At 48.6% G+C, this 13,835-nt stretch overlaps 1 protein-coding gene across 1 annotated transcript in view; it reads left to right on the forward strand.

The window, feature by feature from the left end:
• Positions 1-13,835, forward strand: part of RIOX1 (ribosomal oxygenase 1) — a 268,462-nt gene that overhangs the window by 83,402 nt on the left and 171,225 nt on the right. Inside the window, exon 5 of the mRNA XM_078649274.1 lies at positions 7,023-7,136. Coding sequence (XP_078505400.1) covers positions 7,023-7,136 — 114 coding nt within the window. The remainder of the gene's footprint in view (positions 1-7,022; positions 7,137-13,835) is intronic.

The raw sequence follows: 13,835 nt of genomic DNA on the forward strand, positions 1-13,835 counted from the left end.
CATAGAGGGTTTATGATTAAGAAAGTTCGTCGTTAAAGTCCCCAGATTTGAGTTGCAGTTGATCTTGGACTCAACCCAATCCCAATATAATTTCTTTACAATTTGCTTTGGAGGGGGGGCTTGTGACGCCCAAGACTCCCCCAAACCTATTGATTTTACTAACTTTTTAAGGTTGTTAAGCCACTTTATTTGGTGAGAAACATTAAGGTTTATTAGCTCGTCCAACACTCGGGCATACCCAGCTAGTTCCTCGGTTCTTCTAAGGCGTACCCAGAATAACAGTGGCCTTAGTTGAACTTTGTCCGAAATCGATTTTTTGCCCAAATAAAAAAATAAGGGTAGCAAAGGGGTAGAGGCTGAAAGTGAGACTAAATCTCTGAGAAACTTATTTTCCGCAATTGCCAGTGCGTTAGTGTTTTCAGCACCCCATAATTCGGAGCCATAAACTGCCGAGGTCAGGGCCTTCCCTTCATAGACTACCAAGGCAGGGGCCACCGGTCTACTAATCGAGAGGCGCTGGTTCTTCAATATTGCACCGGACACCTTTTTAAGATTTAGAACCATTTTTGAGATATGCGAATCCCAACTCATATTATTTGAAAGCCTCACCCCTAGATAATCAAATTCGTTAACAACCTCTAAAGGGGATCCACACAAAGTAAGATGAACCTTCCTAACCTTTCTGTTTGGGGTTAAAACCATTAGCTTTGTCTTCAGAGTGTTAACTGTTAGCCCACGATCGTTACAAAAGAGAGAAAAGCGGTCAAGCAATTTTTGGAGACCCTTAGGGGTCTTGGACATCAAGAGGGTATCGTCAGCAAAGAGAAGTGTCGGGGTTTTCTCACCGGCAAGGAGGGGGGCATCTGCCGGGTCCTACCTCAAAAGGGAGAACAATGTCGGCGCCATCACACATCCTTGCCGAACCCCCCTGCTGACTGGTACCCTCTCTGTCAATTGACCCTGGCGCCCCCATCGTATCCTAGCATAGTTATCCTCATGCAATTTGATAACCAGTTGCAACAAGGAGCTGGGGAACCCCATAGCTTGTAAAATCTCCCATAACTTGGCACGTGGGATAACGTCAAACGCGGTTTTCAGGTCAATGAAAGCCAGATACAAGCAGCCCTTGGTAATTGATACTGACTTCCAGTAGACCGCACAAAACCGGAAGACTTGGTCCATTGCCCCAACATTCCGCCTAAAACCCGCCTGGAAGTGGGTGAGAATATCATTATTCATTAGCCATGTCTCAACACGATTTATAATGACCCTGCCAACTACCTTTTGGATAGTATCAATTAAACTAATTGGTCTGTAGTTGGCAGGGTCCTCTCTATTGCCTTTTTTAAAAATCGTGATCACCTCCGCCCCTTTCCAAGATTCCGGGACGGGGTGGCCTAACTGGACAAGAGTCATTAAGTTTGCTATATACTCTGCCCAGATTATGGGATCATGTAATAAAAGATCACCGGCCAGACCATCTGGGCCGGCCGCTTTGCCTGGAAGTATATTTAAAATAGCGGCCTTAACTTCTTGGTGGGAAAATATCATTTCATTGCCTGACATCTCCATTTCATTGCCAGACAACTTCAAATCTAGATTGCTATTGCTACACTCTTTTGGGGGAAGCAGGGGAGTTTGATCGGTAACATCGCTATACAATTTTAAAAAATGAGCATGCCATTGTTGTTCTGTAATATGATTTAAAATAGGATCGGTACCTCTCCGATCTAACTTATTGATCAATTTCCAGAAAATAGTGGGATTCTTCCCACTGGCAGCAATTTTAAGCTGCTGCCGATGCTCTTCCTCCCAATTTTTCTTTGCTAGGGCAATAGAACCACGATACTCCTTTCTAGCTAACCTTACTGCCGTCCGGTCCTTTAGTTTTATCGCTGCACCAATGGCCTGTCTTTTGGCTCTGCATTCGGCTGTATACCACAAGTTCGCCCTCGGCGGTCTATTGGCCACCGATGAGTTCCTTGGGGTGTTTTTAAGGAAATACTCTCCTATTTTTTCTGTGAGTTTTTTATATTGTTTCAATAATATGTGCCCCACAGAAGAAACCTCTCCCCAATCCACCGCTGCGAGACTTGAGATTTCTACTTTAACTAAATCCCTAATATTATTGAGTTTCTCCTCTTCACATTTTACCACCTCGCACCTCAATTTCCGGTTACAATTGGAGGGGATAACTTCCTTCGTGACCATCTCTAAGCCCCCATTGTTACTAAACCCTTGTGCCCAATTAATTTCCATGCATAATGGGTTATGATCACTGTCTGAGGACTGCCTAACCTCCATATCTTTTAAACTAGCCCAAGAATGAATATCTAAAAATATATAATCAATTCGCGAAGGACAGCTTATTCTGTTATAGGTCATTGCCCCTTCCCGATCAGAGATAGTCCGCCCATTTAGTGCCTGTAAATTATGTTCCAAGGCTAATGCATTCAGCTGTATTGCTCTGGCAGTCCACTTTTTAATAGGGGCCAGCGCTAATGGGGGTATAGCCTGTCTCCAGTCTTCAGAATTCAAGCCCAAAACATCCTCATCATCTAGGGGCTCAAATGTACAATTAAAATCACCTCCCAGTAGGATTTTAGACCTAGGTGGGAGCTCTGACAGTTTTGTATCTAACAGCTCAATAGTTTCTGATCTTAAACCACCCTGAACCCCTCTTGCATAAACACAGAACACATGGACAATTTCCCCATTTCGGTTTTTCATAGAAATATGCAAAATGTCATTGGACTGTGTATTATGTGTGGTGACGATATAGTTCAGGTTTAACCTTACCCAAATGAGCAGGCCACCTGAAGGTCGGCCTTTTCCTATAGAAACTGCTGGGACAAAATATGTGGAATATCCGTTTTTATATTGAGGGGACAAACTCCAGGTTTCCTGGAACAAGCATATATGAAAAGGATCAATAAAGTCGTGCCAATCCGGATTGTCAAGATTTTTCCTTAATCCCGCAATATTCCATGAGATGATCTTAATTGGAGAAGGAGCAACATTTGTTACAGTAATTATAGATGATAACGGACAGTCCAATTCAGACTTTCTAGTGGTCACATTGACCTCAGGCACTTCAATCTTTCCTCCTGATGTGGATATATCCTGTGGAGGCCTTATCTCCTCCATCAAACCCTTTTGTCCGGAGGCATAGATTAAATGTCAATCAACTGCTTCCAGAGCACTAAAACGATTAAAACAGGGTAGTGAAGGAGGATTGTACTGGTGTCCGAACCATTCCCTCTGGGACTGGTTAAACCCAAAGGGGGGCCTACCTACTCTTGTTTGTACTGTACTCCATACTCTCTCCTCACCCCCATCCCAACAGTTCGCAATGTGATCCTGAGAAGGCTCTTCTCTCGACCCCCTTCTTATGTAATTAGAGGGCCTTAACCAACTCCACCTATTACTGTGGTGATCTGCAAGCATATAAAAATAGGAGAGGGGTTTGACTAGAATGGGTGAATTGATGTCACATGAAGGTCTAGCACAAATATACTCCACCGTACGTGGGTCCTCAAATGTGACGACTATACAGTCCCCCTGGACATTTTTGGGATTCTCACCCACCCAAGGTGCTCTCTCCAACATAAGTAGATTACTACGAATGTTGGGCGGGAGTGGGTAGTTTCTGTCTAACCAGTGGCAGACTTTGTTTTTAAGAGCCCAATACGATTCTGATGAAGAGGGGGGAAGCTCAGGGACTCCAATTAGGACAATTACATATGGATGGGCATCGGGGGGCAAATTAATATTCCGGCATAGTTTGTTATTCACTGGATGGGATGGGGGTGGTTTGGGCCCAGGAGTGGTGGGTGGTGTGGGGACAGCAGTAATGGGGCCATTTACTTTCTGGGGTACACTTGGCACAGTAGAGAGCAATGTATTGCTACTATTTGTATTAACCTTGATTGGTAGTTTTTTGGACGAGCACACTTTTGGGATAGGATTTTTCCCTACTGCTTGTATATTAGACAATGGTGGTCTAGCATCAACCGGTGGCAGTCCACCAGTTGTCTTTTTCCCAGGAACATTTGGTCTGGCTTTTAATTCCTGATTTAAGGCCTGCAATTTATCTTCAATACCTTGTAGTCTAGATTCCAAGGGGGATAATAAGGATTTAATCAGCTCAGCTATAGAGCTCATAAAAATACCTTTACTGTTTTCAGGCTCTTCAAAAGATTCATCGTGGCTACTCTCTTCAAGAAGGTCTGCCATGCTTGGGGTTGAGATTGTATCTTCAGGGATGCCCAATGGTAGGGGGTGTGAAACACGGCGACCATCTGTTTTGCCTTCACTATTTTCCAAAATGACCACAATTTCCCTCTCCACCTCCAATCCACCCGGTGTACTAATTGGGTTATTAGAACTTCCGATCCCGTCAACTATAACTATAGGATCTGCACTAACCTTGCTTGATGTTTGGGAACTTTTAGGGATAGCACCCTCCCTCAAGCCTTTTTGTGCGAGTGTTGTGACCTGATCATTTGTAGCGGTCGGAATAACCATTAAAGAAGTTGGCGGTGTTACTTGAGGGGGCATCACGGAAGTAGAATCCCTGGATACAGGTTGAGTAGTAGAAATAGAATGCGTTACAAGTGAAGGCTGAATAGAATCCAGTGTAGGGATACATTGAACTCTGATTGGTGTGTGGGCAGAAGCTATAAGGCCTAAGGATGATCTCCTCGCTGCAGCAAGATCCTGTGACACTCTTCTTTCCATGAGGGCTATTCCCTCATCGATTAGATTGTTTGTGCGCACAATAAAGTTATCTAAAGTGCCCGTTAGTTTAGAAGCACTAGCCGCAGCTTTACTACGGGTTTCCCGAGTGCACATCCCTGTATCAAGGGATCAAAATCCAACTAGTGCAAAATATACTATACGACAGTAATAGTCAAAACAGAACAGCCGATGATAATATATGGAAGTAGAAGAAAATTACTCACTAATTTAAACCCAAATAACTAAAATGAGAGCAGGTTTCAAATCCAAATACAGAGTCAAGAGTTGTGGCCGAGACCAGACTCTACAGGCCTCGGAGGGCCACAGAGGGCCCGGGCTTCTCCCGGGATGCTCCCGCGCGCTCCCGCGCCGCGGGAAGTAACGCTTGTAGATATAGGTGGGCAGTTAGGCTGTTGGTGGGGCGGGGCGAGCAGGGAGAGCGGCCAGGTCACAGGTGGCTCGGGTTACCGGGACTCCTGGGAGATGAAGTCCGGGTCCCGACGCTCGCAGCCCTGCGCGCGCACACACACCCACAGATGCAGTCCCGAGCCCAGGGAAGGCTGACACGGCGCTGCGGGACCCGCGGAGCGGGTTCCGTGAGTTGTGAAGGTGAGAGCTAGGTGAGCCAGCAACAGGAGCCGCAACAAGGTCCAATGGTGTAATATATGACATTTGGCATTGAACAGCAGAATACTTTTCCTGGTATGCCTTTACAAAATGTGTTTCAACTTTACAATGGTGGAAACAGAAGTGATGTTCCATTGATCTTTTCTGTTCTCATTTCATTGCATTTGTCTGCTCTGTGCTATTTGTTAAATTTGACTTTCGCACTGCTTGCTAATAATGCTCTTTTCCTTTTCTGTCAAAAAAAGAGGGTGATGTTATAGTCACAAGTTGTCCTTGTTTCTTTAAGGACAACTTGTCAGTTCCGCGCGCCTGCCCTCGTGCGCTATTGTTATTTGCTATGTCACTCATCCTGGAGTTCTCGTTCGAACCCTGCTGCTCTGTTGGTTTGGCAGTTACAGCGGGGATACCAGGATGAGCGGTTGTGGGTTGTGCTACATATCACGTATATAACTAATAAAGGTTTTCAAACTAAACCTTGCTTAAGAACCATCATTTCCACACAAGAACCCTCTTTCTACACCCACTCATCTCAACTGTTTGACTTTGGAAGATAATGGTTTTTGTCCATACAACCGTTCCCTTTCCCCCAGAAAAGATACCTACCAAGGGCCTGTCTGCCACACCCAGATGTTCCAGTCTCTGTAGCAAGATGCTGTGGTCCAACGTGTCAAATGCTGCTGACCGGTCCAACAGCACCAGTGCCACATTGAAACCAGCTTCCAAACTCAACTTAATAACTTCAGCGATTTCTAGCAGTACTGTCGCTGTGCTGTGTCTGGTCGGAAAGTCAGACTGGGAAGGGTGCAGCTTAATAACGACAAGAAATGTATTGAGCTGGTGGTTAATGCATTTTTCTAAGATTTTGGCAGCCGGAGGGAGCAATGAGACGGGAGGAAAATTAGCTGGTACTCATGTAACTGTATTAGCATTTTTGAAGAGTGGAACCACATTTGCTCTCTTCCAAGAATCTGGAATAGCTTCTGACTGGACTGAAACAGAAAACCAGTCCCGATAAGTTGGGGCAATATTATAAATGTGGGGAGGAAATGGGTCTTCAGGTGAACCTGACTTGCACATTGCCAACTTCTTCTTCAAGTTTTCTATTGTAGGAGGTACAGTGTCAGCTTATTTTTTGCAGTGGGTTAAATGATGTTATTGGGTGATGTGTCTCAGTCCAGGGAATTAGAACTCCCAATATGGGCTTCATTGTGAGGATCTTGTCGTCTAAGAAGTACCTTAATCTTGTGCAAATAGCTTGATTAGACACTGGGAAAGGTGCTTTTGTTTTAGGGTCCACAAAACTGAAGCCAATCTTAAAAAATCTCCTTGCCATCATTGTCGACCTCTCTAATGCATTGAGTGTAGAAAGAGCTACACTTTTTTTAATATTCTACCTGGGTAAATTGATGGCCAGTTTATAACAAAGGTTATCCTCCTCTAAGCAGTAGCCTCACCACCCTCTCTCTTTGGAACTTTTTACACGCAGTCTTCTCAAAAACCACTTCCTCCTTTGCCAGGTGATTTGTCAAGAAGCTGTGTTTCATTTCTTTCAGAGATTATTCCAGCACAGAATTGTTCTAATTTAAAGGGGGGTAGATTAGCTGTGTAAATGGATATATAAAAATGTTTGCAATTTTTTCCCATTCTGTACCCAGAATTCTGTACAGTTTGGAGTGAATCTGGATGTCACAAGCTACAGTGATGGAAAGCGGGAAACCCACAGTCCTCCTGGCCGAGCTCTGCCACTTGTCGTTTGGGACTACTTTAAGGTAAATAGGATGTTTTACACTTTGTGTTGTGACTCGGTTCTTGTTTTCTTCATCACAGGTATGTGGGTTCTTTTACATTTGCTGCGATTCAACATGGTCAAGGGGTTGCTCGATTGAGTGCCTGTTCTAGCTCCGGTGATCATGTGCTGTGCCACAGTTTGTCTAAAGAAAAATGCTTAGTTTCCTTTCATGCTCTTTTAAAGCCTGTATGACTTTGACAGTAGGACTAACATAGGATTCTTGGCTCCATTTACCTTGTGATTCAATAAGGTTTAGTTGTATAATACAAGCACTAAGACAAATCACAAGGAAGACTTCACATGACGCATTAAACCTTTTGTGAAATGCCTGTATTTATATTTAGATTTTTCACAGCAATGCAAATTGAATCATTCAAACTCTTGGCCCAAATACGTAATCAATTTTTCTTTTTCCATTTCAATATGTTGACAACAGACGTGAAAGTGTTCAATGGCAATTCATTATGAATGTGGAATGTATGTCAGATTATTTTATCCTTGACCTTTGACATAAATGTCAACATTTACACAAGTATTGTCCCATTTGATGTAGACTTACTATTATTAAACCCAGTGTGGTGATATTGTTTACATGATATTTGGGGCACAATATTTGCTAGATGATATGCTGATGGCATTGTGGTACCATCCTGAGTGTGCAGTAGTGTCTGTTACCTCTGTATGTTTAATTATATAATTGTGAGTGAAAAGTGAAGACATTGACAGTGCTAATTAGAGGGTAGTCTGTCCCTCAGTGGTGAGGCTAGTCCATTTAGCTATGAGAGTGTCTTGCTGACATACTGACAAATGTAAATTTGACAAATAAAGGATGTCAAAATGCTAACAGGAGGTGAAAAAAATGGTATGTCATTGAATTGTCAAGTGGACAAAAATGTTCTTTTTTATATCAAGTAAAGTAATTCTGTTAGAAGGAGGTCTCAGTATATTACTCTATTTTCCAGCTCACCATCTATCCATCCCAGCAGTTTGGTAAGTGCCAGTGGCGGCAATCAAGACCCAAAAGAAAATCTTCTTAGAATAAGATTGCTTTGAGAACCTTGTACCTCCTCCGTTGCAAGCCTCCCCTCCACTCGCAAACAATGCCCCTGTAATAGTGCCTCACCAACAGCCACATCGAGTTCTTGATCCCATATATCTAGCAGGATGCTGATATTGGCATCTTTGGTGGTCTCTTTTGAGAGAGTCACTCTGTTTTTCACAAATCGCCATCCCCTCCTTAAAATAATATTTTATCTTGCATTGAATTGTGAAGAAATTGATTTCCCCTGCATGGATAGCATTTACAAGGTGTTTAAAGAGATGCAGTGGGAGGAGAGTGGCCAAGATGGCGGCAGTGTAGCCCCGTTTTACCTGGGGCTCCGCTCACCAAGGCCGATATAAAGCATCCATTGGCAGTTTCGAGACCCAAGTGGGGCCCAAATGTGACCCCAAGCTGCACAGTGACGAGGAACAAGGCGGGCTGGTGAGCAGCGCCCGTCTCCTGCAGAATCTGGCTGCAACAGCTCAGACGCGGTGATTGGCCGCGTGGAAGGCGACAGTGCGGGGCTCGCCCTTTAGGACCCGGCGTGGTGGAGAAGGACCCGGTGGCTGTGACTCCTGCCGCACTCTGAGCTGGCGGAGCCCTGACTGCATTATGGAGTGAGGCGGCACGGGCGGTGACATTGAGGAGCCCGCTGCCTCCTGCGGAGCATTGTGAGAGCCCGTCTGAGGTCTGGGATTGGCGACCGCGAGACGGCCATATTTAGTGAGGCCTGGGGTTGAGGACGGGAGTCGACGGCGCGGCCCTCCCCTGGAGCTCCTAACTGCAGGACACTGACTGTTGTGGCCCTCTTGGCTCTGCGGGGCAGGAAAGAGACAGCGGCTAGGGTGCAGTCCCAAAGGACGGCGCCACACGTTGTAGCCCCATTGGGTGAGTGCACAGCCTGAACCGCGCGACGCAGCAAGTGCCAATCGGCGGTGTATGAGAATGCTGGAGGGTGAGGAACGGCAATGGGACATCAGTGGTGCCAGAGTGAGCGGCGGAGGCCCAACGCGACATAGACTGGTGTAGGCCCCTAGCTTTGCTTGACAGTGGCGTGAATTTGAGGGCCGGTCAGTGTACATGCTGAGATTTTGAGAGAAGGCCTGGATCCAGCCTCCGCTTTCTCCCTCAAGGGCGGTGGGGCCATACCTATGACTGCACCTGGGTCATTTTGGGATTAGAGAATGGGCCCTTTTTCATCCCTCTGTTGCTGGAGGCCCCGGCTGGGATATGGTCCCTCCGCTGTGACGGGCCAACCGAGGGGCTAACGACTGAGCACCGGCACCACTCAACTGCAATTGGGCCCACCTCACGGCTGGAGCTGGGGGTGCTCGGCGGCGGCGACTGTCGGTGGCCTGGGTAGTTTGTGGTGAGGCATCACAAGTAATGTCACACGCTTGGTGGAGAGGCGCTTACTTGCCACGACTGGGCCCTGCTCTTGCATCAATAACAATACTACAGCGAGGTGAGGCAAGGCGTGTGCTTGAGAAGAGCTTACACTACAGGTCCGGAGCTTATCGACATCCACGAACGGAACGACCAGCTGTACCTCAAACTGGAAGACCTAGAAAACCGCTCAAGGTGCTCTAATATTCGAATTAAGGGCGTGCCACTTCTGGAAGACGGTGGCAAGCTGGAAGAAAGGGTTCTTCACCTCTTTAAAGATATACCCCTGGAGTTGCGAGACATGGAGGGCATGTTGGATTGCACTCATCGGGCCGGGCGGCCCGATAACAGGCCCCGGCCATCCGCAGGACATCTGACTTGCCTGCATTCCTACCGGCAGAAGGAGATCATCATGGCTGCCACACTGGACTGACAGACGGTGGAATTCGAGGGCCTCCGGTGGGACTCTTTCAGGATCTCTCGCCCCTCACCCTGCAAAGTGCCGGGAACTGCGACCAGTCACATCCCTCCTTCGTGTGCAGGGGATCCGGTACCGGTGGGGCCCCCATTCAGCCTGTCCTTTGTCTGGAACAATGAAACTCATGGGGTGCGGACTGTACAGGAGGTGAAGGCCATACTGGGTGGCGGTCTCGGAGGACTCAGAGGCGGCCGAGGGAGGTCCACCAACCGGGAAGCTGCCGAGAGCAGGTAGGAGTCGGGGCCCTAGGAGAGGTGCCCAGACGAAGACGTCGGAGGAGGAGTGTCAGCAGGAACGGAACGCCCTGCTCGGTCAGCTGCAAAGCCGGGAGTGCTCCTGGGACTGAGACCACTGATGGTTCCTGGTGATGGATATCCTGAGTCCTGCTGTTTCCACGAAGGGTCCGAGACCAGTGACTTCTGACATCGGTCTTGGTGGGGAAGCCCCACCTTCTGGATGGTGATGACCGACCGCCAGTTACATGGACGCCTGCACGGTTGTGCGGTTTGTTCCTGTTGGAGGACGTCATTGATGTCTTTCAGTGATCTTCCTGTTTTCTCTCTGCTTCTTTCTTTCTTTTCTCGCTTTCCTTTTCCACCCACAAGGTTTTTGCAGCTTTTTCACGGCCAGGTATGGTGCATCTCCAACTTTGGTGGCCAGGGGAGGCCGGAACACCTGGGAGGGGGGTGGGGTGGTTGGGCTCATGGAAGGTGTGCTGCCTGTGTGTCTTTCCGGCGCTTTCCCATCCCTGGTGGCTAGATGATCTGCCAGATGACCTGGTCTACACACAGGGCAGGCCCCACCAGACTTGATGATATAGCGCTGCGAAGGGAGACGGGGGTGCTCGGCTGGAAGCCCGCTGGTGGGGGAGGGGGGAAGGGGGGGGGGGGGTCGGGGGAGGGGAGGCAGGGGGGTGTGAGCACCCAGCCATCCTTGTTTTTTTTTTCTTTTTCTTTTCTTGTTACAGACTGGGTTTGTGCACCGAATACACTTTGCTCCCCACCAAACAGCGCTACTAGGAGGGGGGGGACAAGGCGGGGAGACTCCTGGCGCACGCTCTTTGGGCTGAGACTACAGCACACCGAGTTGCGTTATTTACGAATGCCCAGGGTGAGACCCTGCGGGGGGACGCGGACATTGCGTCCGAGTTTGAGGCCTTGTATAATGCGTTATACTCCGCTGAAAGCCTGAATCCCACTACAGCTGAGGAGTACACGCAAGCGGCGCCAGTGACTCCGCTTCTGGATTTCATTGCGACTAATTTGGAGGCGGACATCGCCCGAGAAAGTCTTACGGGCTATTCAGGGACTTGCGGTGGGCAAGGCTCCAGGCAAAGACTGCTTCCCACTCGATTTTTATAAAGTTTTTGCATCAGATCTCGCGCCCCTCCTGGTGTGCCTATTCAACACTTTCAGCGGGACTGGGACACTTGCCCCGTCGATGTCCATGGCAGAGGTAGTGGTCATCCACAAACCTGGGAAGGACCCTTGGGAGTGCGCCTCATACCGCCCAATCTCCCTGCTCAACGTGGACCTGAAGATTTTTACCAGCATCTTGGCGGCCTGACTTGGCCCTCATATGCAAGGTCTGGTGGACCCGGACTAGTCGGGTTTTATTCCAGACCGCAATTGTGGAGATGGGACCCGGCGACTGTGGCACCTTTTGGATAAGACGCAACACACCCAGACCCCGGTGATACTCCTGTTGGTGGATGCCGAGAAGGCATTTGATCGGGTCCACTAGCCCTACCTGCAACAGGTCCGAAGCCGATTCGGAGAAATGGGTGAACTGTGTTTACCAAGGGCCGCAAGCCCGCATTCGGGTCAATGGAGTGGTCTCCCGGTTCTTCCAGATCGGGCGTGGCACGAGGCAGGGGTGTACGCTCTCCCTTCTCATTTTCACGCTCTACATGGAGCCGAAAGAGTCCGCCAACTCCCCGCGGTCACTGGGATCTGGATGGGAGATGGGGAGCACAAGGTTTCGTTGTACGCGGATGACGTGGTCCTTTTCCTGTCGCGTCCGTTGCTATCTCTTCCCTTCGTTGCTGGCGGAGATTGCCGCCTTTAGTGCGGTGTCAGGATTCAAAATTAACTTGAAGAAAACCCAGGAGCTGACTCTTACGATTCCAGCAGCGGACCGCCTCCAACTGTCGCAGCTCTTCCCATTCTCTTGGGCTGTCAGTGATAGCACATATTTGGGGCTTTGGGTCTTCTCAACTACCGCAAGAACAGCTCAGGTGAACTTCGCGGAGATGTTGACCAAGGTCCGCGAAGAGCTGAACACCTGGAAGAACATGTTCTTTCATGGGTGGGCAAGATAGCTGTTGTTAAAATGACGATTTTGCCACGTCTGCTTTACATAACGCAGACGCTCCCCTTATGTCTGCCGCCTACGATACTGGCCCAAATGCAGCAACTAATTAATGGCTTCATTTTTTGGGGGGGGGGGGGGGGGGGAACCGTGCATGGCTCGGCACCTCACGTGTTTGCGACAGGAAGACTGAGGCCTTGGGGTCCCCCACCTTCGCCGCTACTATGAGGCGGCGCAACTGCGCTCGATGGTGTAATGGTATCAACTAGAGTCTGAAAAGCACTGGTGCTTCATGGACAGGAGCGTGGCGGGGATTCATATTTGGAAGGTTCCCTGGTTCCCCCAGCGTCATCGCCCACCGGGCGTGTACCTCTCTCCGGTCCTGCGCGCTACCATGAAAGTATGGGACAAGGTCCAGGAGAAAGGCCAGCTGTCTACGGTTATGTCCCTCCTGACCCCCTTCATTGGGAACCCGGACCCCCCCCCCCCCCTTTCGCTCACAGGGAATGCCTACTTGAAATGGCAATAAGCAAACTGTAAACTTATTGGCGACATGTTTGCTGTACAGGGAATTATGGATTTTCCCCAATTGGTGACTCACTAAGGGATCCCCAAGAAGGCAAACTGACAGTACTTAGCATTGCGCCATTGGGTCACACAGCCCCAGGTCCGTAAACATGCAGGTCGGCTCCTTACAAAATTTGAGATCTGGTACATAACTCGCACTTGAAACAAGCGTCTCTTGTCAGACATTTATAACTTTCTCAACAAGGCTAAGAATCAAATTAAGTTCCCAACACAGCGAAGGTGAGAATCGGAGTTGAGTCGGGAATTATTCCGAAAGGAGTGGACGGACATTATCCACAGGGCCCGGGCATCATCGTGCTGCACTTCAGGGAAGTAGATGCTCCTAAAAATTGCGCCCTATTGATATTATAACCCCGCACGTGTTGCCAAGTGGAGGCCCCACAGCAGCGATCTTTGTTGGCGCCAATGCGCCAGGTGGGCACATTGTCCCACATTCTTTGGCTCTGCCCCAAGATACAGCCATTTTGGGACTCCATATTATCCTTAGTTGACCACCTATACCAGACAGAACTTCCCAGATTCCCTAGCTATATCTTGGTGAGACTCCCTAGCCCCCTCACATACCCTCTCCGCTCCTGTACCGGTAGGGCAATCACCCTAGCGCTGGGAGCACCTAAGCAGGTCCTCCATGCAAAATGGGGCACGGATGTCATCCCAACCAAACTAGACTGGCTGCACAGATTGTGGGAGGTGGTCGGAATGGAAAGTATATCTGCTGGGATTGAACCGCACATTGCCCAAGTTTGATAAGACCTGGGGGTCCACTGTGACATACCTATCCTCCGAGTTCATTGAGCTTACCTTTCCCCGCATCCCCACCTGCGCCCCCCCTCCTCTCCGAATAGGGCTCAGCCCTAGTTCCCTACCAGGCCCTA

Source organism: Lissotriton helveticus, chromosome 6, assembly GCF_964261635.1.
Source record: "Lissotriton helveticus chromosome 6, aLisHel1.1, whole genome shotgun sequence".
Taxonomy (NCBI): domain Eukaryota; kingdom Metazoa; phylum Chordata; class Amphibia; order Caudata; family Salamandridae; genus Lissotriton; species Lissotriton helveticus.